At 40.7% G+C, this 19,127-nt stretch overlaps 1 protein-coding gene and 1 long non-coding RNA gene across 7 annotated transcripts in view; one reads left to right on the top strand and one right to left on the bottom strand.

Annotated features, from left to right (window-relative positions):
• Window positions 1-18,025, top strand: part of CFAP70 (cilia and flagella associated protein 70) — a 102,886-nt gene extending 84,861 nt beyond the window's left edge. For all 6 annotated transcript variants that reach the window (XM_032139801.2, XM_058436338.1, XM_058436337.1 and 3 more), the window contains 3 exons: window positions 509-610; window positions 15,379-15,426; window positions 17,741-18,025. In XM_032139801.2, coding sequence (XP_031995692.1) covers window positions 509-610; window positions 15,379-15,426; window positions 17,741-17,821 — 231 coding nt within the window. In that variant the 3' untranslated portion in view covers window positions 17,822-18,025. The remainder of the gene's footprint in view (window positions 1-508; window positions 611-15,378; window positions 15,427-17,740) is intronic.
• On the bottom strand, window positions 17,446-19,116 carry LOC116459352 (uncharacterized). The gene is made up of 2 exons (XR_004245519.2): window positions 18,690-19,116; window positions 17,446-17,903 (listed from the first exon to the last, which is right to left on the bottom strand). It is a non-coding gene; the product is annotated as an uncharacterized LOC116459352 (long non-coding RNA).
• Between the last annotated feature and the right edge of the window lie 11 nt (window positions 19,117-19,127).

The following is a 19,127-nucleotide window of genomic DNA, read 5'->3' as shown; positions in this document are numbered from 1 at the left end:
GGCTGTTAATAACTGATACTAGGGGAAGGAAAGCTTTCTGGACAATAGTATTTCAACAGGCAAATCAGATTTTTACCTCAAGAAAAGGATGCACAATGTAAAGAAAAAAAACTATAAATGTATCTGACAGCCCACTGTGTGTGGAGAAATCACTGAATGATGCACGCATGAGAGTGAGTTCCTGTGGATTTCCAACCTTGCACCTGAAGCTCCATGGTTTATAGATGTCCTGATGGGACCGCTGTAGAGGGAAGGAACAAAGGGGTATAAGTTAAGAGCTTACTAGGCAGGGCTCCAGAATCCCCGACCTGGCTTTTTAATCAGAGCTCTTCTACTTTTAATTGGTTCATATATTGAACCACCACATAAGATTTCCTTTGAAGAAAAGAGTTCTGATGCTAAAAATATTAAAAAGTTGAAAATCATCGGTATAGGTCATATACACCAGTATTATTGGGACATAGTGGTTTCAGCTAAGCTAACTCACATGTCTCATTTTTCTGTCAAGCTGGAGGAGCTCACAGAGGCTGAGGATGCTCTCTCTGAAGCCAATGCATTGAACAACTACAATGCTGAAGTATGGGCGTATCTGGCTCTGGTCTGCCTGAAAGTGAGTGTTTATTATCCTTCCACAATGCCCTTTTAGGGCAAGAGGTGAGGGGTCAAGTAAGCAAGGGGCAGCAGATGGCCATTAATGCATGGTAGCTGAAATCTGATAAGCTCTAGGTGTAATCATTATGCTGATGACAAAGGAAGGGCCAAGTCTAGGTAGGCTCTACTTGGAACATGCTTAAAAATAATATATTTAGGTGTGTTTCTCTGGAAAGGAAGTTCTAAAAATAGGAGCAATATTGTATCACAAAATAAACTAGGTCACAGATTGATGAAGGAGATGTTCTACTGGTGTTTCTGAATCATTTCTTCCTATTGAAATGCTGGCTGAGGGTGCTTGTCCTTGATTTAGACGGGATATTGGGTGGAGGGTAATGTGGGAGTTCATGATAGGTGCTTTACCTATTAAAAATAACTCTCCCATAGTTAGACTTCAATAACTTGCGTATCAGTCTAAGATCACATTGGGAATAACGAGAGCAGCCCTCAGTTTTCCACTGGACACTATGACACCAAATTGGCAGGGAGCATTATTATAAGAGAAATGAACAAAACAAAAATTACTAGATTTTCTCTTTAGTGTAAATATCCCAAATAACAATATTTAAAAAATACCTGAGGTCTGGCCGGGTGTAGTGGCTCACGCTTGTAACCCCAGCAATTTGGGAGGCTGAGGTGGGTGGATCGCTTGAGCTCAGGAGTTCAAGACCAGCCTGGGGAACATGGCAAAACCCTGCCTCCATAAAAAATTAGCCAGGGATGGTGGGGAGCGCCTGTGGTCCTAGCTACTTTCAAGGGTTGGGGTGGGAGGATCGTTTGAGCCTGGGAGGCAGAAGTTGCAGGGTGCTGAGATTGTGCCACTGCACTCCAACCTGGGTGACAGAGTGAGACCTCGTCTCAAAAAAAAGAAAAAGAAAAAAAATAAAAAGAGTTCTTACCCCAGCTCTCCCCTAACTAGTTCTAGGATCTGAGGCAAGTCACCTAACTTTATTGGGCCTCAATTTCCTCATCTTTAAACTAAAAGGGACAGTATGGAAGACCATAATATACTTCTCTTAGAAATTGATAAGTCAGGCCGGGCGCGGTGGCTCACGCTTGTAATCCCAGCACTTTGGGAGGCCGAGGCGGGCGGATCACGAGGTCAGGAGATCGAGACCACAGTGAAACCCCGTCTCTACTAAAAATATAAAAAATTAGCCGGGCGTGGTGGCGGGCGCCTGTAGTCCCAGCTACTCAGAGAGGCTGAGGCAGGAGAATGGCGTGAACCCGGGAGGCGGAGCTTGCAGTGAGCCGAGATTGCGCCACTGCACTCCAGCCTGGGCGACAGAGCGAGACTCCGTCTCAAAAAAAAAAAAAAAAAAAAAAGAAATTGATAAGTCAAATAGGAAAAAAAAATAGGATATATATACAGATACATAACCCATTCAACAAGTTTGAGTTCAAACACCAATGTAGAACTCTTAACAATGAGAGGACACATTCTTTTCAAGTACAAATGAGTTATTTATAAAGGTTGACCACATGCGAAACCAGAAAGAGGGGTTCAACAAATACATACAGATCACACGGTAGTAAAATTATAAATCAACAACTAAAATAAAGCCCAAAAGACTCATATACCTTTGGAAACTGAAGACATGCTTGTAATTAATTAATAAGTCAATGAAGAAACCTTGTGACACTTCAAATATGAAGTCTTCTGTGCTAGGTAGAATTCTAAAGATGGCCCCCTCCGCTAAGATTAATCTATTAAACACTAATGTAGGTACTGCTGTAAAATGGTTTTGCAGATGTAAATAAAATACCAAATCAGTTGACATTAAAATACAGAGATTATCTGGGTGGACCTGACCCAGTCAGGCAAGTCTTCTAAAAGCAGAGAGTTTTCTCTGGTGGTGGGGGCAGAAAGGAAGTCAGATTTGAAACATAAGAATCATTCAGTATAGCATCCCTGGCTTGAATATGGAGAAGGACCACATGTCAAGGAATGTGGGTGGCATCTAGAAGCTAACAGCAGCCCCTGCTGAGAGCCACCAAGGAAATAGGGACCTTATAGGAAACTACAAGCACAAAGAACTGAATTCTACCAACAACCTGAATATGCTTGGGAGTACATTCTTCTCCAGAGCCTGCAAATAAGAACTCAGCATAGATGACACCTTGATTTTGGCCTTGTGAGACCCTAAGCAAAGAACTAGTTGAATAATGTCAGGCTTCTGATCTATGGAAAATGTGATATGATAAATGGGTGTTATACACAGCAGTAGAAAATTAGGCCTTATAGTAGATTTTTATAATAATGGTCCCCATTTAATTATGCTGTCAAGTCCACATCCTTTGCAATGTTATGTTGCCACTCACTCCCGTCAAGAGACGGAGTCTCTTTCTCATTTCTCTACCCCCTTGAATCTAAGCTAAACTTGTGACTTTCCCTGACCAGTAGAATATGGTGGAAGTGACATTGTGTGAATTCTCAGAGGTTAGGCTTTTAGAAGCCTTCAGCTACCACTCTTGAAACTCTGGGACGACTGTGCTGTGAAGAAGCCCAGTTTAGCCTATAGAAGGCTATAACAGTCCACATGGAAGAGAAATGAACCACTCCAGCCAACAGCCAACATTAACTGCTATTTGAGTAAGGTTTTCTTGGATCCTTCAGTCCTAGCTAAATTGTCATATGACCTCAGCTGCATGAGGGATCTCAGGGAAAACCAGCAAAACAGCCCAAGTTACCTGTAGAATTTTGAGCAATAACATATTGTGTTTTAAGCCATTAAGTTTTGGGTTGGTTTGTTATGCTTCAGTACATAACTTAAATGAGGCTGAATAAAAACAAAGCCAATATATATTAGAATTATGGGATAAAATTAAAGCAATAAATAGAGGGTAATTTATAGCCTTAAATACATATGTTAGAAACAAAGATTGAAAATCAATGAATTAATTATTTAAATAAATAAAGTAGTAAAGGGAAAGCAAGGAAATCCAAAGAAATGATAATTGAGAAAATGATAAGGAGTAGAAATAAATGAAAATTTCAACAAGGACTAATAGGATTAACAAAATTATGAGCTGTTTTTTGCAGAGACTAGTGAACAGACAAACCTCTTGCATGACTAAGAATTTTGTTTAAAATGGAAATACACAAATAATATTAGCAGCAAAATGGAGACTAAATTAAAATCATAGGCTATTCTTATTCTATTAATTATTATTATTATTATTATTATTTTTTGAGATGGAGTCTCGCTCTGTCGCCCAGGCTGGAGTGCAGTGGTGCAATCTCGGCTCACTGCAAGCTCCGCTTCCTGGGTTCACGCCATTCTCCTGCCTCAGCCTCTCCGAGTAGCTGGGACTACAGGTGCCCGTCACCAAGCCCGGCTAATTTTTTGTATTTTTAGTAGAGACGGGGTTTCACCGTGGTCTTGATCTCCTGACCTCGTGATCTGCCCGCCTCAGCCTCCCAAAGTGCTGGGATTACAAGCGTGAGCCACCGCGCCTGGCCTCTATTAATTATTTAAAAAACTAAATCATTGGCTAAAATTAATACCCATTCATGACTTTTTAAAAAAGCAAACTAGCTTTTTTAAAATCCGAAACTACATGTCCCAAAATCTAAACTACTATATGAAATGGTGAAAAGTTAGAAGCATTCCTTTCGAAGTCAGGAACAACATAAGGAAAATGTTATCGTCACTTCTACTTGAAACTATACTGGAGGTTTCATTAAGGCAATAACACATACACATACACACATAAAAGAAATTGAAGGTAAAAGGATTAGGTAGGAACCCAAGAAAATCTACAAGCAAACTGAAATATGTAATAAAAGAGTTCACTACTGAAATGGCAGATAAAAAACTAACAATGATGGTTACTAGTCAGGGCAGTCATTGGGGAACAGAGTGTATAGGGAGACGGGTGGAAGCAAAACTCATTGTATGCTTTATTATATCCTTTTGACTTTTGAATAATATAAATGTAGTCAACAAAGATTAACACAAAGAAGTGGATGGACAAAGTTGCTGGATAAAAGATCAATATAAAAATCAATGTCATCAAAATCAGGAACAATCAATTTGAAAGTCTAATTTTTAAAATCCCATTCAAGACCTGTGTGGAGAAAATCATAAAACTTTATTGTAAAAGAAAATCTAATAGTCAGAAAGATATACCATGTCCATGGGCAGGAAGTTTTGATGACATAAAGATGAAAGTTTCCCCTAAGTTAATATCTAAGTGTAAGGCAATTCCAATAAAAATAATAACAAGATTTTCAAGGAACTTGATGAGATAAATCCTAAAATTCACTTGGTTGAATAAAGGCCAAAAAAAAATAGCTATGACAGTATGGAAGAAAGAGTAAAGAGGAAGGGCTTTCCTATTAAATATCAAACCTTATTATGAAGCTGCAACAATTAACACTGAGTGCTATTAGTGTAAGAGTAGGTAAGTGAAACAATTGGCAGACAGAAATAGACTAACATAGGCTGGGCGCGGTGGCTCACGCCTGTAATCCCAGCACTTTGGGAGGCAGAGGCGGGCGGATCACGAGGTCAGGAAATCAAGACCATCCTGGCTAACATGGTGAAACCCTGTCTCTACTAAAAATACAAAAAAAAATTAGCTGGGCGCGGTATCGGGTGCCTGTAGTCCCAGCTACTCGGGAAGCTGAGGCAGGAGAATGGCGTGAACCCGGGAGGCGGAGCTTGCAGTGAGCCAAGATAGCACCACTGCTGTCCACCTGGGCGACAGAGCAAGACTCCGTCTCAAAAACAACAAAAAAAAGAAATTAACATAGATATGGAAACTTAGGTTTTGAGTAGATAGTATTTATTTTTTTTTATTTTTTATATTTTTTCTTTTTTCTTTTTTTTTTTTTGAGATGGAGTCTCGCTCTGTCGCCCAGGCTGGAGTGCAGTCAAGCTCCGCCTCCCGGGTTCACGCCATTCTCCTGCATCAGCCTCTCCGAGTAGCTGGGACTACAGGCGCCTGCCACCACGCCCGGCTAATTTTTTGTCTTTTTTAGTAGAGACGGGGTTTCACCATGGTCTCGATCTCCTGACCTCGTGATCCGCCCGCCTCGGCCTCCCAAAGTGCTGGGATTACAAGCGTGAGACACCGCGCCCGGCCGAGTGGATAGTATTTAAAAGTAATTGGAGTTTTCTAGAAATTTACCGTTTACCATGATGCGCTTCCTCTAGCAATTTGAAAATGAGTGTGCACAAGTTATTAATTACAGCATTATTGCAATGCAAAATAATGGAAACAACCTAAATGGAGTTCATTTATTAAACATGGAATAATGTTTAAATAAACTATGGTATATTCACATAATGGAATACTATGCAGCTGAATAAAAATAATGAGGAAGATCTCTATGAACTGATGTGGAATGATTTTCAGTTTATATTATTAAGTAAAAAAAGTGAAGTGCAAGATTATACCACCTTTTGTATAAGAAAGAAGGAAAAAGAAGAAAATATACGCAAATCTCTTCTTCTTCTTCTTTTTTTGAGACGGAGTCTTGCTGTCACCCAGGCTGGAGTGCAGTGGTGCGATCTGGGCTCACTGCAAGCTCCGCCTCCCGGGTTCACGCCATTCTCCTGCCTCAGCCTCCCGAGTAGCTGGGACTACAGGCACCAGCTACCACGCCCGGCTAATTTTTGTATTTTCAGTAGAGACAGGGTTTCACCGTGTTAGCCAGGATGGTCTCGATCTCCTGACCTCGTGATCTGCCTGCCTCGGCCTCCCAAAGTGCTGGGATTACAGGCGTGAGCCACCGTGCCCGGCCAAATCTCTTCTTTAGTGCAAAAAGAAGCACAGGAAGGACGAACCAAGATTAATGAGAGTAGATTCTACAGGACATGAGTGGGCATGGGTAGAGGAGGGAGGAAATGAGAGGGATAACACTGTGATGTCCCTTTTTGTAGAGTTCTGACTTTTGGGACAATACTAATGTTTCGTATATTTTTAAAAGAAGAAAATCAGCAAGAAATGGGGAGACCACATAATTACGTACAAACAAAACCAAATAAAATTGTATTTCAAATGAATAACGTAATTACACTGACAATGAAGAAAAATAATTAACTCATGGTACTTTTGAAAACATTCTTTGCAATGTAGACTAATACATACTATATATCAGGCTAAAGAGAAAAAACCTTTATATACATTTTAGAGTACAGTTTTAGTCTTCATTTTTGCAAAGGCATGAGTTAGCAGTTCTGAAATTACTAGGTATTCTATGATTTAACAAATAATTATGTTGTGGATAATGGGAGTCACATTTTTCACTGTGCTTCAAAGGAAGTTACAAATGTGGAACCAAGAAGGATAGAATGACCTTGTAGTGGTGGATTAGAATGGGAGATACTGATAAGAGCTCATTGTTTGATAGATTAAATAGATACAGGTATAAATAAGTATACAGAAATACATGTGTATTTATAGAAATATATTCATATGTGTCTAAATACCTACGTCTCAAAAATAAATAGTGGTGGCAGGGGGCATAAGCACATCTAATGCTCAGGTCTTGGTTTCTAAATCCATTTAAGAAGCTAGGGCATTTGTCCAGTTTAGAAGGAAAGGGTTTGTGGCGGGGACCACAGGCTTCTTGGAAGATGGCCAAAAATTCCAGAACTAGTGCACGGAAAGTAAAAGATGAGTCTGAGATCTTGTTGAGTCAGAAAGTAAAAAATGTTCAAAGAAAGATTGGCACATAACAAAATAGCATAGGGAAAAAATAAAAGAAACAGGAACTAGCTTAAAGTGGGGACTCCTGCTGGCTAAAACAAGGATAATTTGAGCATCCAAATAAATAATTGTAGAAAAGGATTACAAATAAGAATCTATGAGCCCACAGTGATATAATTAAACAAATAAGTGGTAGAGAAAGGAAAGCTTACAGTCAAAGGCCAGCTGCTAAATGTATGAAGAATGATGGAATTGGAAAATTGCAATTTGGAAACCATCATAATAGATTCAGTGGACAGTCATCAATGTATGCTAAAATTATGGTTGAAGAGTTCAAGGAGTAAGAAAATATTTCATAGTCTCAAAGTATCTCCCCACAAGATACTTATTAATTACAAAGGGGAAAATAGTAACATTAGCGTAGAAAAACCTGGCAGCTGGCAATGTAATAAATGATCAAAGTTAACATCACGAGTATTGAGATAAGTAGCTTGTGCTTCCTGATATGGTGCACTGAGAACAGAGCATTTTTATGGTATTCCTGTTAAGTTCATAACCTGATATAATTATGAGGGAACAGCAGACAAACATGAATTGGGGAATAGTTTACAAAATAGCGCTCTATTTTTAAAAAATGCCAGTGCCACGAAACACAAAGACTCAAGAACTATTCCAGATTAAAAGAAACTGGAGACATAAATAATGAATACAATGCATGATCTTGGATTTTATTTTCTTATAAAGGACATTATTGGGCTGGGCGTGGTGGCTCATGCCTGTAATCCCGGCACTTTGGGAGGCCAGTTGAGCCCTGGAATTTAAGAACAGCCTGGGCGACATAGTGAGACCTTATCTCTACCAAACATTAAAAAAATTAGCTGGGCATGATGGCACCTTGTAGTCCCAGCTACTTGGGAGGCTGAGGTGGGAGGATTGCTTGAGCCCAGGAGGTTGAGGCAGCAGTGAGCTGTGTTCACACCACTACACTCCAGTCTGGGTGATACAGCAAGATCCTGTCTCAAATAAATGAATGAGTGAATGAAGAAATGAATGAATGATGTTATTGGAACAATTGGAAAAATCTTGATAAGGTCTATAGATTAGATGATAGTATTCTATCTATACTAACTTCCTGATTGTGATAATTGTACTGTGGTTATATAGGAGAATATCTTTGATTTTAGAAAACACACTCTGAAGTATTAAAATTGAATCATATCTCTACTTGCAAATGTTCAGGAAGAGTTAGGTGTGTGTTTATGTAGATATACACACACATATATACTTTAACTTTTCTATATATTTTTAACTTTTCTATATTTTTCTAACTTTTACATACACACACATACAGTAATCCCTCCTTGTCCCCCAGGGATATGTTCCAAGACCCCCCAGTGGATACCTGTAACAAAGAATAGTACTGAATCCTATATATACTATGCATGAATTTCTTTTTTTAAATAATTATTAAAAATTTTTTTCTAATAGCTCACAGGTGCTACTAAATATGCACAATTTCTTTTTCCTTCTTCACAATTTCATGGATAAGAGATAAGTTCATTACACAGATCTTAGCAACCTCAGCATACATTTTTTTCTTTCCTGATTATGTCAAGAGCTTTCACCTTTTCATGAAAAGGAAGCACTTTATGGCTTCTCTTTTGCATATCCAAATTGCCAGCATCACTACTTTTGTGCTATGAGTCCATTATTAAGTAAAATAAGGGTGGCTTGAATACAAGCACTGTGAGACCATGACAGCTGATCTGATAACGGAGAGGGCTATGAAGTGACTAACTGGCAGGTAGCGTCTACAGTGGGGATATGCTGGACAAAGGGATGACTACATCCTGGGAGGGATGGCACAAGATTTCATCACGCTCTTCATAATAGCAGTGTGCAATTTAAAACTTACGAATTGTTTATTTCTGGAATTTTCTATGTAATATTTTCAGATCTTGGTGGGCCGAGGTTGATCTTGGGTAAGTGAAGGTGTGGAAAGCAAAACCTCAGATAAGGGAGACTACTGTATACATATATATATATACAGTACATGTATTCTTTCCTGAGAAGGAAGAGAGAACTGTTTTTGTAACTTTTATTTAATCTGAAATTATGTCCAAAAAATTTTAAAATACCCCTTAAAATAATGCAGACTTAAAACAAATAAGTGGTAGAGAAAGGAAAGCTTACAAAGGCCAGCTGCTAAATGTATGAAGAATGATGGAATTGGAAAATTGCAATTTGGAAACCATCATAATAGATTCAGTGGACAGTCATCAATGTATGCTAAAATTATGGTTGAAGAGTTCAAGGAGTAAGAAAATATTTCATAGTCTCAAAGTATCCGCACTACACACCCACTAGAATAGCTTAAATCAAAAAGATAGGCCAGGTGTGGGGGCTCGTGCCTGTAATCCCAGCACTTTGGGAGGCTCAAGCAGGCAAATCGCTTGAGCCTGGGAGTTTGAGACCAGCTTGGACAGCATGGTGAAACCCCATCTGATATATTTTGGCTGTGTCCCTACCCAAATCTCATCTTGAATTGTAACTCCCACAATTCTCACTTGTTGTGGAAGGAACCAGGTGGGAGGTAATTGAATTATGGGGGTGGCTCTTTTCTGCACTGTTCTCCTGGTAGTGAATGAGTCTCACAAGATCTGATGGTTTTAAAATTGGGAGTTTCCCTACACAAGCTTCTTTTTGCCTGCTACCATCCACATAAGACGTGACTTGCTCCTCTTTGCCTTCCACCATGATTGTGAGGCCTCACCAGCCACTTGAAATTGTGAGTCCAATTAAACCTCTTTCCTTTGTAAATTGCCCAGTCTCTGGTATGTCTTTATCAGCAGCATGAAAACTGACTAATACAGTAAATAAAAAATACAAAAAAATACAAAGATTAGCCAGGGGTGGTGGCGTGTGCCTGTAGTCCCATGTACTTGGGAGGCTGAGATGAGAGAATCACCTTTTCCTGGAAGGTTGAGGCTGCAGTGAGCCCCTGTGATGGCACCACTGCACTCCAGCCTGGGTGACAGAATGAGATCTTGTCTCAAAAAAAAAAAAAAAGGATAGACAATGCCAAGTATTAACAAGGATGTGGATAAACTGGAATCCTCATACATTACTGGTAGGGTTGTAAATTGGTACAACCACTTTGGAAAACAGTTTGTCAGATTCTAAAATAGTTACATATATTTACCATATGTCCCAGCAATTCTACTTCTCTATATCTAGCCAAGAGAAATGAAGACATATGTCCACCCAAAAATTTGTGTATGAATTTTTATCACAGCATTTAATAATAGCACAAAATTGGGAACATTTTACATGTCCATCAGTGAATGGGTAAATAAAATAAGGAATATTTATCCAATGGAGTACTACTCAGCAGTTAAAATGAAATTCTGATTCATGTAACTATGGATAAATCTCAAAAATATTATGGTAAGTGAAAAAAGCAAAGCACAGAAGACTATATATTATTTGATTCTATTTATTTGAAATAAGGAAAATAGATCAATGGTTGCCTGGAGCTAAAGGTGAGGATGGAGAGTAACTGCAAACAGGCATGAAAGAACTTTTTGGAGTAATAGGAGTCTTCTGACACTGGATTGTGCTGATGCTTGCACAACATAACATTAAAATTAGTGAATTTTATGGCATGTAAGTTATGCCTTAATATAGCTATTTTTTTATAAAGACACTATATAGCACCTGCAAAATGAGAAACAAATGGATTCTTCACTAAATGATGGTGGGACAACTGGCTACTATCCATATTAAAAAAAAAATTAGGGCCGGGCGCGGTGGCTCACGCTTGTAATCCCAGCACTTTGGGAGGCCGAGGCGGGCGGATCACGAGGTCAGGAGATCGAGACCACGGTGAAACCCTGTCTCTACTAAAAATATAAAAAAATCAGCCAGGCGTGGTGGCGGGCGCCTGTAGTCCCAGCTACTCGGAGAGGCTGAGGCAGGAGAATGGCGTGAACCCGGGAGGCGGAGCTTGCAGTGAGCCGAGATCACGCCACTGCACTCCAGCCTGGGCGGCAGAGCGAGACTCCGCCTCAAAAAAAAAAAAAAAAAAAAAAATTAGTTCCTTACCTCACACACCACACACAATTCCAACTGGTTTAAAGACCTAAGTTTTTTTTCTTAAGAGACAGGGTCTTGCTCTGTTGCTGAGGCTGGAGTGCAGTGCAGTAGGACAATCCTGGGCTCAAGGGATCCTCCTGTTTCAGCCTCCTGAGTAGCTGGGACTACAGGCATGCACCACTACTCCTGGATAATTTATTTTATTATGTGTAGAGACAGAGTCTCACTATGTTGCCCAGGCTAGTCTTGAACTCCTGGCCTTAAGAAATCCTCATGCCTCAGACTTACAAAGAGCTGCGATTATAGGCATGAGCCTCTGTGCCCAGCCCTAACGATCTAAGTCCTTTTTTTTTTCTTTTTTTTTTTTGAGACAGGGTCTTGCTCTGGTACCCAGGCTGGAATGCAGTGGCAGGAACACAGCTCACTTGCTGCCTCGACCTTCTAGGCTCAAATGATCCTACTGCCTCAGGCCCCCAAGTAGCTGGGACAACAGATGTGTGCCACCATGTCTAATTTTTTCATTTTTTGTAGAGGCAGAGTCTCACCATGTTGCCCAGGCTGGTCTTAAACACGTGGGCTTGAGTGATCTTTCCCCCTCAGCCTTGCAAAGTGTGGGGATTACAGGCATGAACTGCTGCACCAAGCCCTGTGCCCATTTTAAAATCAGATTGTAGAGATTTTTCCTTATTGTAGCAGCTACTTATATAACCTGGATGCTAATCTTCTATTAGTTATAAATTCTGCAAATATTTATAAGTCCTTAAACTTTATTTTAGTGTCATTTGTTATACATGAGTTTCCAACTTTAAAGTTGTGGGAAAAATCACTTGAGCCTAGAATGTTGAGGCTGCAGTGAGCTGTGATTGTGCCACTGCACTCCAGCCTGAATGACAGAGCCAGACCCTGTCTCAAAAAAGAAAAAACGGGGGGGAGGGGCATGGGGAACAACATAGGAATATGCAGTTTGCTAATGTGGAGATTGTAAAAGTTAATACATGTATGAGAAGAAGCTCTGTGTCACTAGTAAGCATAAGAATGCAACTTAGAATAATGATGTGGCAGAAATTCACAGCCATCAGATTGGCAAAAATTAAGGTATGGTATTAGCACTTATCGGGGTAACCAGCCCCCAATATTTCAACGTAGGTTTTTTTCTATTTTCCCTAAGTGTCGGCCAGTCTGAGAAATAAAGGGAAAGAGTACAAAAAAGAGAAATTTTAAATCTGGGTGTCCAGGGAAGACATCACATGTCAGCAGGTTCCGTGATGCCCCCTGGGCCACAAAACCAGCAAGTTTTTATTATGGATTTCAAAAGGGGAGGGGTGTACGAATAGGGTGTGGGTCACAGAGATCACATGCTTCAAGGGCAATAAAATATCACAAGGCAAATGGGGGCAGAGCGAGATCACAGGACCAGAATGAAATTAGAATTGCTGATGAAGTTTCATGTCCCACTGGGCACGCATTATCATTGATAACATCTTATCAGGAGACAGGGTTTGAGAGCAGACAACTGGTCTGACTAAAATTTACTAGGCAAGAATTTCCTAATCCTAATAAGCCTGGGGGCGCTACAGGAAACCGGGGCTTTTTTCATCCCTTATCTACAACCGTATAAGAGAGACACTCCCAGAGCGGCCATTTTAGAGACCTACCCCTGGGAATGCATTCTCTTTCTCAGGGCTGTTCCTTCCTGAGAAAAAGAATTCAGCCATATTTCTCCTATTCACTTTTGTAAGAAGAGAAATGTGACTCTGTTCTGTCCGGCCCCGCAGGCAGTCAGGCCCAATAGTTATTTCCCTTGTTCCCTGAAAATCACAGCCATCCTGTTCCTTTTGGATGCCCAGATTTCATATTGTTCAAACACACATGCTCTACAAAAATTTGTGCAGATAACGCAATCATCACAGGATCCTGAGGTGACATACATCCTCAGTTTACAAAGATGATGGGATTAAGAAATTAAAGTAAAGACAGGCATAGGAAATTATAAGAGTATTGATTGGGGAAGTGATAAATGTCCATGAAATCTTCACAATTTATGTTCAGAGATTGCAGCAAAGACAGGCATAAGGAATTATAAAAGTATTAATTTGGGGAACTAATAAATGTCCATGAAATCTTCACAATCCACGTTCTTCTGCCGTGGCTTCAGCTGGTCCCTCTGTTCAGGATCCCTGACTTCCCACAACAAGCACTGATGATGACTCTCATAATTGTAATTGGATGTAAATTGGCACAACCACTTTTAAGTACAATGTGGCATTATTTAGTTACATTCATATCTACAATTTGGCAATGTCATATCTAGATATAATCCTAAGAAAAATACAAGAAGATATGTACGTCTGTAATCCTAGCTATTCAGGAGGCTGAGGCAGGAGAATTGCTTGAACCCAGGGGGCAGAGGTTGCAGTGCTGAGATTGTGAGAGTGCTGAGATTGTGCCATTGCACTCCAGCCTGGGTGACAGAGCGAGACTCCATCTCAAAAAAAAAAAAAAAAAATGAAGAAGGAGAAGGAGAAGAAGAAGGAGAAGAAGATATGTACAAGGATGTTTACTGCAGCAATGTTCATGATAGCAGAAAAATTATTTTTCAAAATTGTTTTGACTATTCTGGATCCTGACATCATTTGGGCCTCTGCCTCCCTGTGGCAGGAGGAAAACAAAGTAATAGTGGTGGGAAAGGAAGGTGTGCTGGAAAATGCCGCTGGCAATTCAGTGAACTTCAGGTGGGAACATTTCAAAGTGTAGATTTGGAGGAAGTAAGGGTTTAGGGTATGAAAGTTTTGTGAACTAGTAAAACTTTCATATGGATTAGCATTAATCAGAAAACTGGACTAGATATTCCCCAGGTCCCCTTCAGACCCGAATATTCTGTGGTTCTTACATATTTAAGCTTTACCAAGTGACTTTGCATACTCTAAGTAACTATGTAACAAACTCAAGAAGTAGAATAGTAGATTCACGTTATCTCATTTAACTTCTGGAGGAGTGCTTCATGCAAAGAATAATATAAACTGGTGGGGAGTAGTTAGTGTTCTTATCTCATATCCAGATCTTCATAGAAGTAATTCTGATACCTACTTTTTCTAATTCCTAGAGACAGAGTAATGTAGTAGTTAAAAACTTGGACTCTGGAGTCAAACTGCATTGTTTTAAACCTGGCTTCTCTACTTGCTAGCTTCATAACCTTGGCAAGTTACTTATCCTCTCTGTAAATTGGGAATAATAAATAACAGTAGTTATCTCCTAGGTCTTAAGGATTAAGAATGAACTTAAGTAAAGCACTAAAAACAACATCAATAATGAAAACAATGTAAATCACATAGTATGGACTGGTAAGTGTTAATTATTATTAACAGAATGGCTTCAGTCCTAAGAGGAACAAATGACTCTTGGTGCTTTCAAAAAGGTGAGAGGCCAAGTTATCTTTAAGCTTTTCAAAAGGAAGGAGGAATTTTTTTTCCTTTTTTTTTTTTTTTTGAGATGGAGTCTCGCTCTGTTGCCCAGGATGGAGTGCGGCGGCATGATGTTGGCTCACTGCAACCTCCGCCTTCTGGGTTCAAGCGATTCTCCTGCCTCAGCCCCCCGAGTAGCTGGGACTACAGGCACATGCCACCACACCCGGCTAATTTTGTGTATTTTTAGTAGAGATGGGGTTTCACCGTGTTAGCCAGGATGATCTCGATCTCCTGACCTCGTGATCCACCCACCTTGGTCTCCCAAAGTGCTGGGATTATGGGAGTGAGCCACTGCGCCTGGCCAGGAGGAATTTTTTTTTTTAAGAAACCTTTTTCTCCCTACCACCTTTCATTTGCTAGCTTTCCCTCTGAATTCAGAAGTTCTTAACTGGAAGGTGTAGAAGCCTCTGCCTTAGGCGTAGGTGCCTCTGCCTTAGTTGAGGCAATGTATTTCCTTACTACAATGTTTATGACCTGTCATCATCACCAACTGCTGCACTTTTTTCAGGTTGGACGGCAATTAGAAGCTGAGCAGGCCTACAAGTACATGATCAAGGTATGACACAGATGCCTCTGTCATTTGCCTGACCCATGTTGAGGGTGGGAAATTAGGAGGGAGGTACTGGCTTAATTCAGGACTTTCATAATGTGAATATTTTTCTAGAGGCTTTTCTTACCATCTTTGCCATTATCGTGGGGCTGCTGGGTTTGTAATAACAACCTACATATTACCATAGGTGATCTTTCTTCCAACTCTTTAGAGAGAATATATAATAGTTAACAGAAAGATAGCCTGGGAGTCAGTCAACCTGAATTATGATTCTGGTTTTGCCATTAACTTACTGTGTTAATAATATTGTGGGCTTCCTTTTCCTCTTGTAATATGTAGTGGTTGGTCTAGTCTAGGGATCAGCAAACATTTTCTGTAAAGGGCAAAATAGGAAATTTTGGGGGATTTGTAGGTCAAACAGTCTGTTGCAACTACTAAACTCTGCACTTGTAGTACAAAAGCAGCTATAGATAATACATAAGTGAATGGCTGTGTTCCAGTACAATTTTACTTACAAAAAAAACATGTAGTGGCCAGGCATGGTGGCTCATGTGTGTAATCCCAGCACTTTGGGAGGCTGAGGTGGGTAGATCACAAGGTCAGGAGATGGAGACCATCCTGGCTAACACGGTGAAACCCTGTCTCTACTAAAAATACAAAAAAATTAGCTGAGCGTCTTGGTGGGCACCTGTGGTCCCAGCTACTCTGGAGGCTAAGGCTCTGTCTCAAAAACAAACAAACAAAAACAGGCAGTGAGCTGGATTGGCTCATGAACAACCCCTGGTCTGTTCTATCTGTTACATATACATACATATTTTGAGACAGAGTCTTGCACTGTTGCCCAGGCTGGAGTGCAGTAGCACGATCTCAGCTCACTGCAACCTCCACTTCCTGGTTCAAGCGATTCTTGTGCCTCAGCCTCCCAAGTATCTGGGATTACAGGTATGTGCTACCATGCCCAGCTACATTTTTTTTTTTTGAGAGGGAGTCTCGCTCTGTCTCCCATGCTGGAGTCCAGTGGCGCAATCTCCACTTACTGCAAGCTCCGCCTCCTGGGTTCAGGCCATTCTCCTGCCTCAGCCTCCTGAGTAGCTGGGACTACAGGCGCCTGCCACTGCACCCAGCTAATTTTTTGTATTTTTAGTAGATGGGGTTTCACCATGTTAGCCAGGATGGTCTTGATCTCCTGACCTTGTGATCCCCCCTCCTCGGCCTCCCAAAGTACTGGGATTATAAGCGTGAGCCACCACGCCTGGCCACATTTTTGTATTTTTCATAGAGACAGGGTTTTGCTATGTTGGCCAGGCTGGTCTCAAACTCCTGGTCTCAAGTGATCCGCCCACTTCAGCCTCCCAAACTGTTGGAATTACAGGTGGAAGCCACCATGCCTGGCCTGTTCGAATAGTTATGAATTGCAAGTAACTTGACTTGAAAGACAGTGGTTTAAACAAATTAGTTTTTTCTCATCTAATGAAAAGTCCAGGGCTCGTACCGCAGCTCCACAATGTCATCAAGGACCCAAAATCTATCTTTGTGCTCCACCAATTGTAGCATGCAGTTTCTATCCCTCATAGTTGCAAGACAGCCAGCGTAGCTTACTATCATAGCCATGTTTCAGGCAAGATAAAGAACAATAAGGGGAAAAGGAAAAAGGGGCCATGCTACTTCACTTCCCTTTAAAGGGCTTTCCCTAAATAAAGGGCTTCTCCAGGTGTCCTACCCAATGACTTTAGTTTACATTTCATTGGGCCACAATTGGTCATGACTACCTCTAGCTGCATGGGAAGCAGGAAAATGTGGCTTTTTAGCTGATTGCATTGCTGCCTTGAAAAGAAATTAAGATTTTGTTAGTAAGAAAAAATAGGTATTCTGTAGGCTCCTAGATGTCTCTACTACATATCTAGATTCTAAAACTAAAACCAGATCTAATATAAGCCTATGATTTCTGTCTCTGATTCCCTGATATCGCTTGCCAGATGGGAATACTATGCATTAGCCAAGAGATGCTGGTAATAATGTGAACACTTTTTAAAAATAAAAAAAGTAAACTTTAATGAAGTTATCTTACAAAAAAATGTACAAATCATGACCGTGCATAGTGCTTGATGAATTTTCACAAAGTAAACATATCCACGTAACCAGGACAAGGTTCTAAGGTCTTCTACTGGAGCTTTCATGAAATAGGGAATATAGGAAGAGCCAATTCCATCCCAGGGAACTATGTTCTTTAGCTGTAGCCCCACAAAAGAGGGGTCTTCAAAGCCACATAAAATGTATCACGTATGACATATATCTTTCCCTTTCTTCCTCTTTCATGTAGCTGAAATTGAAAGATGAGGCTCTGCTTGCAGAGATCCACACATTACAGGAAACAGTTGGCTTTGGAAATCCATCTTTCTGATACCCTTCCAGCTGAAGAATTTTCTGTATGGGACTCTGAGTTCCTTTCCTTCCCAGAGAGTTTTACCGTATGAAGCCTGGAGCTGGAGAACGAAAGAATCTTCACTATAAACAGAGACCCATTCATTTATTTCCATTGGCTGTGTTACTGGTTGACGAGAAACTGGGTCACAATAAAAAATGGAGATATGAAACTCAAAATTCATCAGTGTGGTTCTGGAGTTAATGTATACTGAGTTATATGTAGGTATTTAGTTATATAAATAACTATAGTGTACTTGCTATAATAATTATATGGCATATATATATACATATAATAAAATTAAAGTATAGTGGGGTGATTATTAGGGTTTCTGATGAAAGCTTATTGGATCACTCCTGGAGGAAGTCAGGTGCTAAGGTCTCTGGACAGGTTCAGTTAACTGAAATACAGGAATTAAGGCGTCATTTTCAAAGGTGGCCCTGGAGGAAGACTGCTATGCTGGGTCACTGTATTAGGGCAAAGAGCATGTTAGCCCTTTGGAACTAACAGTAAACGAAAAAGCTGAACAGAGAGGTCTTTGCTGAACGTGGAGCTATTGACACCTTCTCACCAAACACAGGCATCTTCATGGATCTAAACCACTAGGGCTCCAAGGAGACACTGTTACCCTCATCACCGAGCCCATATGCTAGGGCTACAGATGAAAAAAAAAAAATCATACTTCACCTCTGCCCTGGATCACAGCACGGCAAAAGCAGGAATAACCCCTCCCCCTTTTTTTTAAGGTGTGACTGCCTCGATAGGGGTGGGACGACAACAGGAGGAAAGGTGAGAGGTAAATTAATTTTAGTTAACGAGAAGGATAAAGTAAACTCTAGTCGCTTACAATCCTTCTCCTAGTCTCGGCCCTGACACCACCTCCTCTGTGAAGTCTTCCTCAGCAAGCACTAGGTTTGCCTTCTCTGCTTGCTGTCCTTGCACTGAGTACTACTGATCGCCCTAGTTTCTCTGCTGTCACCTCACGGTCTCCCCAGCGGACTGTGAGCTCCACCAGGAAAGAACAGCGCCCTTTAGTATTTGCGTTCTCAGCGTTGCGCCTCGGCACCAACGCTTGCAAGATGGCTGGCTCTTGTAGCACTTCTCTGGGCGCGCCTTGGATTCGCGTAAAACTTCCGACTCCAGCAGGGACTCACAAGCCTGAGAGGGATCGCACCGCCACTCCCACAAGACATCACGAGAAACGCCTCTTTTGCAGCAGTTTAAGGTACGTTAAGGGTCACCGTGTTGCATTGTGGGAAGTATAGGGCGGCAAGCGGAAGAGGCG

Source organism: Hylobates moloch, unplaced genomic scaffold (genome assembly GCF_009828535.3).
Source record: "Hylobates moloch isolate HMO894 unplaced genomic scaffold, HMol_V3 SCAFFOLD_3, whole genome shotgun sequence".
In the NCBI taxonomy this organism is placed as follows: domain Eukaryota; kingdom Metazoa; phylum Chordata; class Mammalia; order Primates; family Hylobatidae; genus Hylobates; species Hylobates moloch.
The sequence above is the reverse complement of the archived record's forward strand: the minus strand, read 5'-3'. Positions and strand labels throughout refer to the sequence as shown.